This window comes from Orycteropus afer, unplaced genomic scaffold (assembly GCF_000298275.1).
Source record: "Orycteropus afer afer isolate SDZICR_OR568_19922 unplaced genomic scaffold, OryAfe1.0 scaffold00147, whole genome shotgun sequence".
Classification (NCBI taxonomy): domain Eukaryota; kingdom Metazoa; phylum Chordata; class Mammalia; order Tubulidentata; family Orycteropodidae; genus Orycteropus; species Orycteropus afer.
In genome coordinates, this window is record NW_006921734.1 from 6,397,275 (window position 1) to 6,411,941 (window position 14,667).

The 14,667-nt window shown below is 36.9% G+C and overlaps 1 protein-coding gene across 1 annotated transcript in view; it reads right to left on the reverse strand.

The window, feature by feature from the left end:
• DYNC2H1 (dynein cytoplasmic 2 heavy chain 1) overlaps window positions 1–14,667 on the reverse strand; it is a 505,271-nt gene that overhangs the window by 376,499 nt on the left and 114,105 nt on the right. The window contains exons 37-40 of the mRNA XM_007946035.1: window positions 8,778–8,977; window positions 7,833–8,097; window positions 6,245–6,452; window positions 4,838–4,967 (exon numbers count right to left, since the gene is read on the reverse strand). Of these exons, the coding sequence (XP_007944226.1) occupies window positions 4,838–4,967; window positions 6,245–6,452; window positions 7,833–8,097; window positions 8,778–8,977 (803 nt within the window). The remainder of the gene's footprint in view (window positions 1–4,837; window positions 4,968–6,244; window positions 6,453–7,832; window positions 8,098–8,777; window positions 8,978–14,667) is intronic.

Below are 14,667 nucleotides of genomic sequence, written 5' to 3' on the forward strand. Positions count from 1 at the left end.
GCTGCTGCATTGTAAATTTTGGTCAATGACATGAGACAAAGTATATATGAACTGCTGTATGAAAAGTGAATTTACTCTGTAAATCTTCACCCAAATCCTAATAAAAAAAATAATAATAATAATCTTGCACTATTACATCATTACTTTATGAGAATTCATTTGGTGCTGGGATCTGCCTCACCAAAAAGCATGTCAGTCACTGCCCAGATTACACATTAACACTGTACAAAGAGAAGCCGTAACAGCAAAGTCTCCATAGATAGAACACTTTCTATTTATTTAACCGTGTATGAGCATTTACTTAAGTCTCCAAATTAAAAAGGTGCAAGAAAAGCAACTTTTAATATAAACAGACATGAAGCTGTCATACCAGTGGCCACTTGGTGCTGCAATTAGAGAAAATAAAGCCATCTGTGAGACTGAAGTATGGACCTGGGAGAGGAGAAAGGGAGGCACTGGAGGTGGATTTCAGACAGACAGTGACACAAACTGTTGTACTGCTGGATGTTCCATATGAGGATATCCGAGCACGGGCCTAGAACACGTCTAAATCTAGGTCAGTCCAGCTTAACAAACATCAAGGGGCACGAGCAACCACCGTGGCAACTTGAGGATGATTCATCAGCAGTGCAATTTCACCAAAGTAAACCTGGTGAAATCAAAGTCTTTTTGGTGGTAATCGTCCCACTTCAACAAACCCTTCATTTTCTGAACGATGCTGTAGCATAGCATCTGAACCCTCTAAAATAATGGAGAACCCATCCATCCCCTGGTTGCCCCTGCACCACAATTTTCTGTACATCTTCAAACTGGACTGATTCCAACACGTCAGCTACTGTGAGATATTCCCACTTATTTAAAGATTCTAAAATAGACACTTTGCTAAGGAACTCCTCATACATCTTCTGCTTTCTCAGGGTGCTTCCCATAAGGATTCTTCTAGGCTGTCTTGGTCAATACCCCACAACTTCACATTTGTCTTTGCTTTGACAGTGACTGCTCTAGGTGTTCCATAAATCAAAGCAAGCTCCTCCTTCCCCAACACTAGTTGCTCATTCACTATTGACATAGACAGCCATCTCTCCTTGATCAATCACATAGATGTTATCAGCTTCATCACCTTAGAACCCTAGGGGTAGTTCTACTCTCCTATGGGGTTGCTATGAATCAGAATCTACTCAATGACTATGGGTGGTGGTAGTACGGAATCTTTAGAGAATCAGACTGCCACATCTTCTATTACAGAGTGGCTGGTGGGTTTCAACTTAATTTTTGGTTAGGAGCCAAGTGTTAAACCACTGCACCACCAGGTTCTTTCAAGTGGTGGTAGGTATAAATAATTGTGAATTACATAGTCTGTCTCCATGGAATGCACTCTAGCAGAGAAGATGGTTAACAAGTTGTGACAAGAGATACAGAGCAGCAAAACAGGGTTTTTAAGAAACGGTAACTCTAACTCCTATTGAGGGTTCAAAATCTCTTTGAAAAAAGTAACATTTAAGCTAACATTTGACCATGCAGAGAATACAGCACATGCAAAGGAAAGGGGCAGTACAAAAAATTAAAATAAGTTTAAGCCTAACTAAGCAAGGAAAAGTACCTTAATTCAGAGAAGTGGACAAGAACCAGTTACGCAATATAGGCCACTCTAAGAAGTATGAATTTGATTTTACCCATTTGACGAGATAAATGACCTTATTATAAATAAAAAAAGATTGGTATTAATTAAAAGATCACTCTGCTGCAAAATAAATATGTCTGAAAGAAGGGAGAAATGGGAGGAAGAGTGGGAAGAAGGAAGTAGAAACTCAGCTTCTTTGGTCATGGTAAGAGCTTTAGGCTTTACAGGGAAAACCCACATACATTCTTCTAGGTCGCTGTGTTAGACTGGATTCTCTAGAGAAACAAAAACCAGTAAAGCTTATATATATATATATAAAGAGAGAGAGAGAGAAATTTATCTTGGGAAAATGGCTCACACACTTATAGAAGCTGGCAAGTCCAAAGTTCCTGGATCAAACATCAAGCTGGAGACTTTCCCTGGCTCCCGCAACCACAGGGGCTGAGGAGCTCAAGGCTGGCAGGCAGTACACTGGCTGTTGACTCTAACGAATGACGAACCCAAGAACCCAGGCCAAATGGTAGACTGTTCACTCACGGACAGTTGTAGGCAGCACAACAGAATCCTGATCCACAGAAGAATGTCTCTCTTCCCAGGATGTCCTTGGCTATACTGCAAGCTGGCCACACCCCTAGGGGAACTCCCTTTCAACACACTGGCCACTCAGAACATAGTCATCTTATTCCATCATGGGAACAACCACACCACAACAGCTCAAACCACACAGAATTGTGGTCCAGCCAAGTTGACACACAGCTCCAACTATCACAGTCGTCTAATTTACTCAATTAATACAAGAAAGCAGAACTCTATTCACAAATAAAATGCATTTGACTGCAGCATGGATTACAGCATATCTCTCAGAATCTGACTATGGCAAACAAGATGCAGGATAAAGGGAAGAAAGTCTCAGAACATAAAAATTTTCAAATAAAAGTAGAGACCTGTCCTCAAAACAGAACCAGTTTATTTTTTAACTAAATCTTTGGTATCTACACTAAGGTATAATAATCATTGCTTCTACAGTCACAAACATGTAAATGTATATTCCATTTTATATTATATTCCTCATTGGAAGATTCACACAAATATTAGCAACATGCAAGTATTTGCATTGGAAAGTCATGTTAGGTTAGGTATGTTTGTATCAATAAACAACAGCACATTTGAAAAGGTGCTACAATGTAGACATCAAATATTTAAGTAAGTTTATACACTATTACTCACTCATTACCCTGTTAATAAGGCAATCCTACTTCCGTAGTGATACTGCCTCGGAAACCCAAGGAGGGGTCGCTATGAGTCGGGGCCAACTCGACGGCACATAACAACAACATAACAACCCTGTTAATAAAGGAGTTCTGGTGGTGTAGTGCCTAAGGCATTTGACTGCTAACCAATCCTTGGAAAGAACACTAGGCAATCTACTTCTGTAAAGATTTACCACCTCAGAAACCACATGAGGTTGCTATGAGTCTAAATTGACTCAATGGCAATGAGTTTGGTTTTGTTTGGTTTACCCTGTTAACATCATGCTTGGTTCTGGTGATAAAATAAGGAGCATGACAGGCTGGGTCCTTGCCCTCAAAGTCTTACAGTTTAATATAAACAGCCAATAATAATACAGTTAGTAAATTTTGAATTTACTACTGAAGCACCTAAGGCATTTGACTGCCAACCAGAAGGCTGGCAGTTCAAACCCACCAACCACTCCTTGGAAGGAAGACTGAGCAGTCTACTTCCATAGAAATATTACCTTGGAAACCCAAGGAGGGGTCGCTATGAGTTGGATCTGACTCAACAGCAGTGAGTTTTTTTGAGTTTACTGAAGCACATAGGAGGAGACAGCTTAGTCAGACAGAGAGGTGGAAAGGCACCTCCTTCCCTGAGTCCTCCAGGGAAACCTATCACATTTGTTTCCTTTTCTCATAACACCTTAGTCCTCCATCTTTCATTCTTACAAAGTCAGAAAAGAAAGGATGAGAAAACTAAAGCAAGACCTACGTTTCCTATGGTCTCTGTACTTCTGGTTCAATCACAATGTATATAATTCTCAGTCAAGTTCAGATTAACAATCAGGAATTTGCAGAAAACTTGCTGCTATATATATCCTCTATTTTTATGTTTGCATTTTTCATAAAATAGCATAACAGAAAAAACAAAAAAAGATGAAAAACATCATGTAGAATATATGAAAGCACACCATGCTCTTTTCTGCATGCTAAATTCCTATTCAGTTTTCAAATTAAAAATCAAGTGTGATCTTGTAATACTCCCCTAAAAGACAGCAATACTCTCTTCATTTTGTTGTATTTTATTTGTTTACATGTAGGTTATCTGTATACATCAGTTTCCTTCATTAGTCAAACCCTTGTCAAAAAAAGGCATTATCCTGTTAATTTCTACCACTCAATGATTCAAGTCTAATACAGTAAATCCTGCAAAATCCAGGATCTGTCAGAAGGAAGACTCAAATATTTTCCACTAAAACAAGTGATAGAAAAGTGTTAAGGCAGAAAACTAGTGAGATCTGAAAAAACAAGGCAGTCTCACGGAGTTCTGGGTCCAGGTTTCACTGTATTATACTTGACATATATTACTCAATAAATTTTTGTTTAATAAACAAATGATTTCTATATTATCATGAATAACTTACCATCCTTTCTCTACTTTAGTATTGTTGTTGTTATGTGCCGTCGAGTCGGACCCGACTCAGAGCGACCCCTCCTTGGGTTTCCGAGGCAGTATCATCACGGAAGTAGATTGCCCCATCTTCCTTCCGAGGAGTGGCTGGTGGGTTTGAACCGCTAGCCTTCTGGTTAGCAGTCAAGTGCCTTAGGCACTATGCTACCAGAACTCCTACTTTAGTATTAGCATGATATTATTTTTAGTTATGATACAATTGTAGGTATTTATTGACATATAAGTAAAATGTGAAACTAAGATGGTTTTGTTATAAAAATTAGAAAGATGTTTCAATACTTATTTCAAGATTTTTTGGTAAGCAATGCAAGGTATTGTGAATGGGAGAATTAAAGTGTAGACTAACATAACAAAACTTTATGCCAAGAGACAGACAATCTCTTTTCCCAGCAATCAAAAGATTTCTCTCTCCCTCACTCCCCTTTCCCATGAAGCAGTTATATATAAGCATCACTTCTAATTATCATACTTCTTTCCCAAATGGTTAATTATAAAATAAAATGGTTAACTTACCTGCTTTAAAACCCATTGTAAAGCCTTTTCAAAATAATCTCCAATCCAGTTTTCAAGATTATTCCTATATTCCGCAGGCTGATTCCTCAACCAAGATTTTATCAGAGAATTAAGATCTGTCCCTTCATCACTGACACAGATTAACACAAACTCATAAGAAACTATTTAACAAGAAATTATCAATTTACTTTCAAAACAAATTTCTACTCCAATAAACATTATTCTATACATGTATTTTACCTGCCATAATACAAGAGTTGATTTCAGTTACTTCTGTATGTATATATATATATATTTTTAGTTACTTCTATGTATATAGATAGACATTTTTATATATATATATATATATACACACACACACACACACAGCTATACATCGTTTTTGTGAAATAAGGAAACTGTTTCATCTACATTATTATAACTATAAAATAAAGAAAAATTACAATCTATAGTGTGGCTAAAAAGTAGACCAAACCCTTCATACTCGAAATGTGGTCTGCTTGTTAGAAACAGAGAATCTCAAGTCTCCTTCCAGATCCGTTGAACCAAAATGTGCATTTTAACAGGATTCACCAGGTAATTCAAAGACACATATAAATATGCAATGGTCTAAACTGTAATGCAGAACTTTAAAAATACTTCTTTTCTCTATCCCACAAAAAATATCTTACCTAATTACTACCTAAATCATGCAACCATTAAAAATTGAAGATCTCTTTGACTGAAAAAATACTTAAATCTTATTCAAAAGTATACCTTATACAATTATAAAAAATATAGTAGAAAATAACTGTTATAGATTAGTAATTTTGGAATTAATAAGGGCTCATAATTTTTGTCATTTTTCCTGTCTTCCACCAATGTTTCATGGCAACACTAGTATCAACTGAGCCCTTGAAAGTTCTCCTCTAACATTTTCTATCTAGTCTAATTATAAGCTTGTAATTAGTATGTTCATTTCTCTGAACTCAATCTTAATATTTAAATAAAAATAATAGAAAACAAATTAAGTACTTGCCTTTTCACTTGGAAAAAACAAAAAACAAAGTCACTGCCCTCAAGTCAGATCTGACTCATAGTGACCCCTTCTTGGGTTTTGGAGGCGGTATCTCTACGGAAGTAGATTGCTCAATCTTTCTTCCAAGGAATGGCTGGTGGGTTTCAACCTCCAGCCTTCTAGTTAGTAGTCAAATGCCTTAGACAGTACACCTCCAGAACTCTCTTAGAAACTGTGATACTGACTAAACTACTAAAATAATTCAATTATAATAAATCAAGTACTTCTCTGAATGAATTAAAAATAAAGAAAAAAATTAATCAAAAATGGGGGAAATAAGTATTCATAAATTATCCATGTAACATTACTTAGCTATGAAACTAAAATAATTAAATTCTCTTATAACTTACCTAAGAAAGATCATTCCCATTCTAGATATTGTGGCTGGTGAGGCACAACTTAAATCATGAGTTTCAAATACAAAATTAACATTTGGACCAAACTGAATCCTTTCTCCACTGGGCATAGTGAGTAGTCGATTATCATCCAATACAGAATTCAGAGATTCTATCCATTCAGGGTCAATATCACCATCACAGATTATCCATGAGCTGACATCTATTTTCAAAACAAAATATTAGAAATAAAACAAAATGAAGGATTGCATCCAATGTCACAAAATCTGTATGAACTGTTGAATGGAAAACCAATTCACTCTGTATACCTTCACCCAAATCACAACAAAAAGTTATTTAAAAAAAAAAATTCTCAGTAAAAACATACAGAGAAATAAAAGATAAGGAATGAAATAATTATCTCTTTATTTTAGAAGTTACTTCTATAAATATCATTTTGTATTAATGAATATAAATATGAACAACAAAAAGTTGAACAAGAAATTTTTCATGTCAATTTGGACTATGACTGTGTTGGAGAGCAAATGTACTATGCTAGCTTAGATGGCCAAAGATTAGTTATACATAATGTGATAATGCTTTATTTATCTACAAACATAAACAATTAGTAAACTCATTAAAAGAAAACCTGGTGTTGGAGACTTAGGTATTTCCATTCTCATGAGATACCTGTAAGATACTCTTTAGCCCTTTGTCTTCTTAATACATCAAAAGAATGCGTGCATCCTTGCTATGTGATATTTCCTTCAGAAAATATGGGAAAACTACACTCAGTAACCTACATAAACCATGAAGTTCACCACTGTCAAATAGCTGATACAGAGAAAGGAAGCAGATGGCCTGAAAAGGGAGAAGGAGTGACCAAGTCATATACAACATTCTTTCCACAAACAAAGCTTTTTTATCCATTCTTCCTAAAATAGGAGTGGTCATAAGTTGTATTTGGGCCTTTGAAACAATTCAAAGAGGAAAACAGCATTAACAAAAATGTGAAAAATCAGTGCAGGTAAAATCTTATTTTTATTTAATGTAATATTACATAGAAAATAAAAGACTACATTTAAAATTCCTTAGAAATTTCCTAAGGCAATGAGGGGAAAGAGTTCTGAACTTCCCATTCATTGCCATAGAAAATAACTCTTAATTAAATTATAACCTGGAAAAGAGTAGGGAGTCTCTTCTGATTATGTGCAAAAATTTCTTAAAACATGATGTCTATTGTTTTACCAGTAACATTTTCAAAACACCCATCTGGCTTATTTAGCAACTTGCTTATTTTTATCATCTCACTAATCAAACAGATATTTTCCATTAATTCATTAAATTATTAGTGAACTAAAATTTACCAAAATTAATCTCAGTTTTAATTATAATAAAAGTTTTATACGGTGTAAGTCATTAAAAGGATAATATGCCTTGGGTCCCTTCAAAATAAAATAGTTGTTAAGATATCAAATGTACATCCTTATAAAGTAGCTTACAGTCATTTATAATCCTTGATAAGGACAGCATTATAAACAAGTCTTCTATCATTTTGTAAAAATTATTAAGGAACACAATGGATCATACAATAGAGACCAACCTTGAGGTTCTCGAACCACTTGGCGAGCACTATTTGTCAAAACACCATCAGACCATTCCCTTGTATCCATGTCAATATGGCCTAATAATTGATGTCTAGGCATAGCTTTGGGATTCATGGTATACTGTTTTACCACTTTGCCAGTTTTACAAAGTGCAGCCCTTAACATTCTCCAAAGGGTTGATTTACCAGCACCACTTGGACCAACAATAACAACTCCCATTCTCTGGCATAACTGTTCATACAGTTCCAAAGCCTTCTTGATCTAACGGGAAAAAAATATATATATTCATATATAGTTTATAGTGTTAAATCATACTTAGTTCTCCTATTCTGCAACATTTTCCATATCTTGTCTCTGATTTCCTTAGTAAAAAATAAAGCCTTATGTAGAATACCTAGATAAATGTGAGCGTGTTAACGTGATCTTTAAACTCAGCAATTCATTAAAAGGAGCAAGGATGAGTTTTTCTTTTTTTAATTTGGCAACATAATATGTTCCTGATTCTATTCATTCATTGAAACAAAGTTGAGAAAAATTGGTCATTATAAATATTTATCTGTGGTTCACAATAAGACCCTTTAAAAGAAATTTCTCCTGAGTAATGATCAAAATAAAACTAAATCACATATTATCAAAAATATGTATGATGGATCTATTATGTGCCAGCTACTCTGATAGGCAGTAGGAATAAAATAGTAAGTAAAAACAGATATCCTGCCCTTCGTGGAGATTATAATCAATATTAATCAAATACACAACTGAACAATAACTAAGTATATATGAAAAGAATAGCAAAAGCATATAGCAAATCTGGAATTAAAAATCAAAGGAAAATTTCCTGAGGAATTTAGGTTTAAGTTGAAAGATGAAGCATAAGTTGACTACATCTGAATTAACTAGGAGAAAGGGTCAATACATTACAAAATATTCTTGACAGTTACCTGATTGGGTATGATTTCATAATTGGCCTCCTCAAAGACTTGCTTTAATGAAGCACTTAGTTCATCGTATTCTACTTCCTTAAAGTCAATTCCAGGAAAGACATCTTTAATCAGTGCATCGAACCGGGTGCAATCAGTAAACGTAAACTTTGACATTGTATTAAGCCTCAGTGCTTGTACCACAATATGACTTTCATTAACTGGAGAAAAAGTTTCATGTTAAAATTATTTGTTATCAATTTAAGGACTATAAAGATAGTTTCTAAAGTGCTCTACCACTCAATATGAATTTTTAGTAATTAAATGAATCACTAAAATTTAGTAGCATTTAAAGGCATACTACATCAAGTAAACTAGAAAAATTACTATTTTGTGATTGCTGAAAACTAAGTATCTTTAAGAGATAAGGACTCGTTTCTATACAATTTGAATCCCAAGGTGCTCATATCTTAAATAATAATAATATTATTATCATTCATATTTGCATCATAGTTTACATCATATTACACTGTGTAATACTTATAATAACTCTATGAAGTCAGCAAAGCAAGTATTATTATTATTGTTCTATTTTTATAGATGAGAAAATTGAGTCTCTAAGGGTTTAAATGATTTAGCTGAGAAAATTTGGCAGTATGCATTAAAGCTGGAATTAAAGTAAGGCAAGATAAGATCTATACACATCTGTTCAGACTTACCTACAAACTCTACTTAAAGATACACTTAGCAACAAATCTTGTTCATCACCCAGAGGACTATCAATATACCAATATCACTTATCAGAGATTTTAAGTCATAAGACAAAAAATAACAAATTGAACAACAGTTTTTGATCAGCCTTGATGAGGTTGGTCCGCCTCACAAACTCATTTTAAACCAACGGTAAATATTGAGATCATTACCAAGGACATTAGGTGATGATTGATAGCATATATAAGAATAAAGGCAAATATTACATATAAATAAAGGCAAAGAAACTATTTTCAGTCTTGTATATTCCCAATATGAATTGCTTAACAATTCTATGTTAAATATACACACACACATATATAAACAGGCTTGGCCTTATTAGCAATTATTTCAAGCAATGAACTCATAAACCATCAGTATTTACTGCATGTATGAAAAATAGTAACATAAGCATTTCTCAAAATAATTATGTCTACCCTGGCATATCATGCTTGTAAAGTGGAGCATCAATGAAAAAGGGGAAGGCCCTCAACACAATGGATTGACATAGTGGCTGCAACGATGGGCTCGGGTATAGCAAGGATTGAGAGGCTGGCACAGGACCAGGCAGTGTTTTGTTCTGTTGTGCATGGGGTCACTATGAATCAGAGACAACTTGACAAAACCTAACAACAAACAACAATCCTGGCATATGCCAACCTAACAGAGCTAAAGTAGACTCATCTTTTAATATGCATACTTCGATCATTTATAGTCCAAATCAGTAATGTCTTATAGTTCTTTTTTCTGGGCTGTCTCTTATTTTCATAACTTAGTTTTTAATACCAAGTCTGAAGAGGTTTAATATTCAGCCTTTCAAGATGGCAGACATCTAGTGGGGAGGGAGCATCATTTATTTTATATGAGTAGGGAAAAAAATGACAAAGTATAAAACCCATAAAGTCTAACCGATAAATATCTTCATAAGTAGATGGAAGAGAAGAGACAAATCTTTACAGAAGAATTTTGCATAACATATTCAGACACCTCCCCCCTAAGAGATGGAGTTTAATTCTTGCCTCTCACTTTTCAGGGTAAGGCAGATACAGTAACTTGTTTCCACAGAACAGAATTTAAAAGAAAGGGAAAACAGTAACTTTAAACTCAAGAAAACTGGTAAAAACTACCTTAACCAAGTGATAAAGTTAAAACAATCAGTGATACCATGTACTTAAGATGCACCTACTGATAGAATATGATGAGAAAGATGTTTTACTCCTGTAGCAATCTTTCTGAACCCTCATAACAGTCTAATAATGAGAAAAGCATAGGAAAAACCCATATTGGGGGACATTCTATGAGAGATCTGGCCAGTATGACTCAAGACTGTCAAGGTCATGAAAAATAAGGAAAGGCTCAGAAGCTGTCATAGATGAGAGGAGAATGAGGAGACATGGCAACTAAACGCAATGCAGTATGTTAGATTCAATCTTGGAACAGAAACAGGATATTAATGGATAAAGAGGTAAAATTCAAATAGTGCCTGTTGTTGTTGTTGTTGTTGTTGTTGTTTTTGTTTGCCGTCGAGTCGGCCCCGACTCATAGTGACCCCTCCTTGGGTTTCCGAGGCAGCATCACTATGGAAGTAGGATTGCCCAACCTTCCTTCCGAAAATAATGCCTAGAGTTAGTTAATAAAAATATACCAATATCACTTTCCTAGTTTGACAATAACACAGTAAGGAAAACTAGATAAAGCATATATTGAAATGCTCTGTAAGATCTTTGCAAGTTTACCGTATATCTAAAATTAATCTAAAACTAAAACTTGGGTGTTCTTTTTCGTTTTTGTTAAAAAAAAAAAAAACTTAAAATATGGGGAAAGAAAAGAAGGAAATTTTCATTTGGTATATTATCTCTTTGAAAGAGAAAATCCCAATTAAAAATCCCATTATTTCAAAGGTTTCTGTTGTTAAGACTAGACAACCAAATTCTTTAGCTCCAATTCAGACCTACTGAATAAGACACTTTGGGGTTGGGTCCAATCTGTGTCTTAATAAGCCTCTAGGTAACTGTGATGGAGAGTAAAACTTAAAAACTAGCCTAAACTATTCTTCTACATATCACTGCTTGCTAACATTAAATACACACTACAAAGTTAGGATATGACATTAGGTTAATGTTCTGGTTACCTCTGTACCCCTCTGACAAGAATATACCACAAATGGGATGGCCTTAACAAACAGCAGTTTATTCTCTTACAATTCGGGAGGCTAGAAGTCTGAGTTCAAAGGGCCAAGCTCTAGGGACTGTGTGAAAGCCCCTCGACCTTGGGCTTCAGCTCTACCTCTTGCTCCCAGTTCACGGAAGCTAGAGGCATCTCTTCACTTAGACAGCTTCTGGCTGCTGAGGCTGACAAGCCCAAGGTCAACAAAGAAAATGGCACAGTCCCGAGGTTACCAAACCACATGGCAGCCCATTAATCAAGTCCATTGAATGTCCCAAGGTTGGCAGAGTATAGCAGGCTGCTGAACAATGACATGGCTACATTCAGGGTCCAAGCACGCCATAAGCTAGAGACTATTCCCAAAGCTGTTTCTTATATTAGGGAAGCAGACCACATCCCTAAAGCAGCTACTCAGCTGCTTGTGGTAGGTTCCACCATGGAGCTGACTTCCAATCTCATCATGGGGAATAACTACCACCAGCTGCCCAGCCACTCAACCAGGGCCAACCAAGTTGACACACAAACATAACCACCACAATTCCACCCCTTGTCAACTTGGCACTTGTGCATATCTTCAATGGGTGTTATCTGTACAGGTATCTTTCACTAGGTGACTCTAGTCCCCTAGACCTGAGTTGCAACCTCACCCCCTTGGCCTGGCGGGCCCCGTTCCTCTCCCTCCTGTGCATGGTAGTCCTGCCCCCTCACTCTTGGGCAGTGGCTATAACTCCACCCCACTGGCTCACATGAAGGAGCAGTCCCACACTCCAGAACCAAGTTGGTGAAGGTCTGGCTCTTTGAAACCTAGGGGGCTGTGGTAGTTCTACCTCCAAAGGCCATGGTCCTTACCACTCAAAAAATTTTTGCTTCCTGTCCCTGCTACACTATGCACTGGGGGTCTTGAGATCTTAGTTCCAAAGGGAGGAACACTCCCACCTGGAGACACAATACTGACTGCATTGAAGTGAAAGTTAAGAATGCCATCCAGCCATTTTGGATTCCTCATGCCTCTGGATCAACAGACAAAGAAGGGTGTTACTGTACTGTCTGGTGTTATAGATCCTGATTACCAAGGGGAAATTGGACTGACATTACATAAAGAGGTAAAGAAGAATATCTCTGGAATATAAGAGATTCTTTAGGATGTCTCTTAGTACTACCATGCCCTGTGATTAAAGCCAATGGAAAATTACAGCAACCCAATTCTGATATGACTACTAATGGCTTCATTCAAGAATGAAGGTTTGGGTCACCCCACCAGGCAAAGAACCACGACAAGCTGAGGTGCTTGCTGAGGGCAAGGGTGGTGGAAGAAGGTAATTCTGACTATCAGCTACAACCATGTGACCAGTTGCAGAAATGAGGATCCTGATTGTTATATTTCTTCATTGTATATGTGCATCAAATACTTTGTTTCCTTCTGTTATGAACTGTGAAATGTAAATAAGGTTATTGTGTTTCGGTTGTATGCATGTTAGCATATCACGTTAGGCACAAAAATGACCTTATAATTGTCCTCATTTAGAGATTATATATGGTTAAGAAAATGTATACAACTTCCAAGTTGACAAGAGATGATGGACTGTGATAGTTGGAGCTGTGTCTCAACTTGGCTGGACCACAAGTCTATGTGGTTTAACCAATTGTGATGTGGATTATTCCCATGATGGGATCAGATGCATATGTTTTGAGCAACCAATCCATTGAAAGGGAGTTTCCCTAGGGCTGTGGTCTGCTTCCAATATATTTATGGACATCCTAGGAAAAGTGACATTCTTCTGTGGATCAGAATCCTGTTGTGCTGCCTCTGTGTGAGTGAACAATCCACTATTTGGCCTGGAGATCCTGGATTTGTCATTCACTGGAGTCAACAGCCAGTATACTGCCTGCCAACTTTGAGCTCATCAGCCCCTGCAGCTGCATGAGTCGGGAAAAGCCTCCAGCTTGCGTTTGATCCAAGAACTGGGGACTTGCCAGATTCTGTAAGTGTGTGAACCATTTTCCTAAGATAAATTTTTCTTTCTCTGCCTGAGGCACTTGACTGCTAACCAGAAGGCTGGTGGTTCAAACCCAGCAGCCACTCCTCAGAAGGAAGATGATGCAATCTACTTCTGTAGTGATACCACCTCAGAAACCCAAGGAGGGGTCACTATGAGTTGAGTCTGACTTGACAGCACATAGCAACAACAACAACATATGTATATATAAGCTTTACTGGTTTTGCTTCTCTAGAGAATGAAGCCTAACACATTTGGTACCAGGAGTGGGGTGATTCTAGAGAGACAAAATCATAAGGATGGGCTTCCTAAATTGGTTCTCACCATTTCTGTTTTGGTTCTCCAATTTGATTAATTGTAAAGGCACTGGTAACCCTGCCTCTGTTAGTAAAGATAGCCCTGCTAATCTGTAGTGTGAGGTGGCAACATTAATAGATTAATAGATCAAGTATGTGTGAGAAGTAAGGCTCTAGGTCATCACATATTTGATACTTTTCGGCAATTTTGTCAGCATGAGGAGTATAAGGAAGCTGGCTGGTTGGTCCAACTTATGCTAGACAAAGTGGTGAAAGAGCGAGATAAGTTTAGGACTGCTGAGTCACAGATCAAGTACCGCATAAAAGACCTCAATGTTTCCAGCTGTGCTCCGAAAGAAAGCCTTATTTCTTCTAGTAACAGAGCTGATACTGCCGAAAACCAAACCCAAAGTCTTATTGTAAGGGTGGCTAAATTAAAGTACCAATTAAATTGCCAAACTAGAATGGTGTCTGACGTTAAAGTGAGGGCACTGATTGGAAAAAATGGGATCCTGAAACCTGGAGTGGGGACACACCAGCAGAGAGTCAGGAAGATCAGGATATGTTGTTCTTGTTGTGAAGTGCCATCGAGTCATTTCTGACTCGTAGCGACCCCATGAACAGCAGAACGAAACACTGCCCGATCCCGCGCCAGCCCCACAATCCCTGCTATACTTGAGCCCATCATCGCAGCCACCGTAT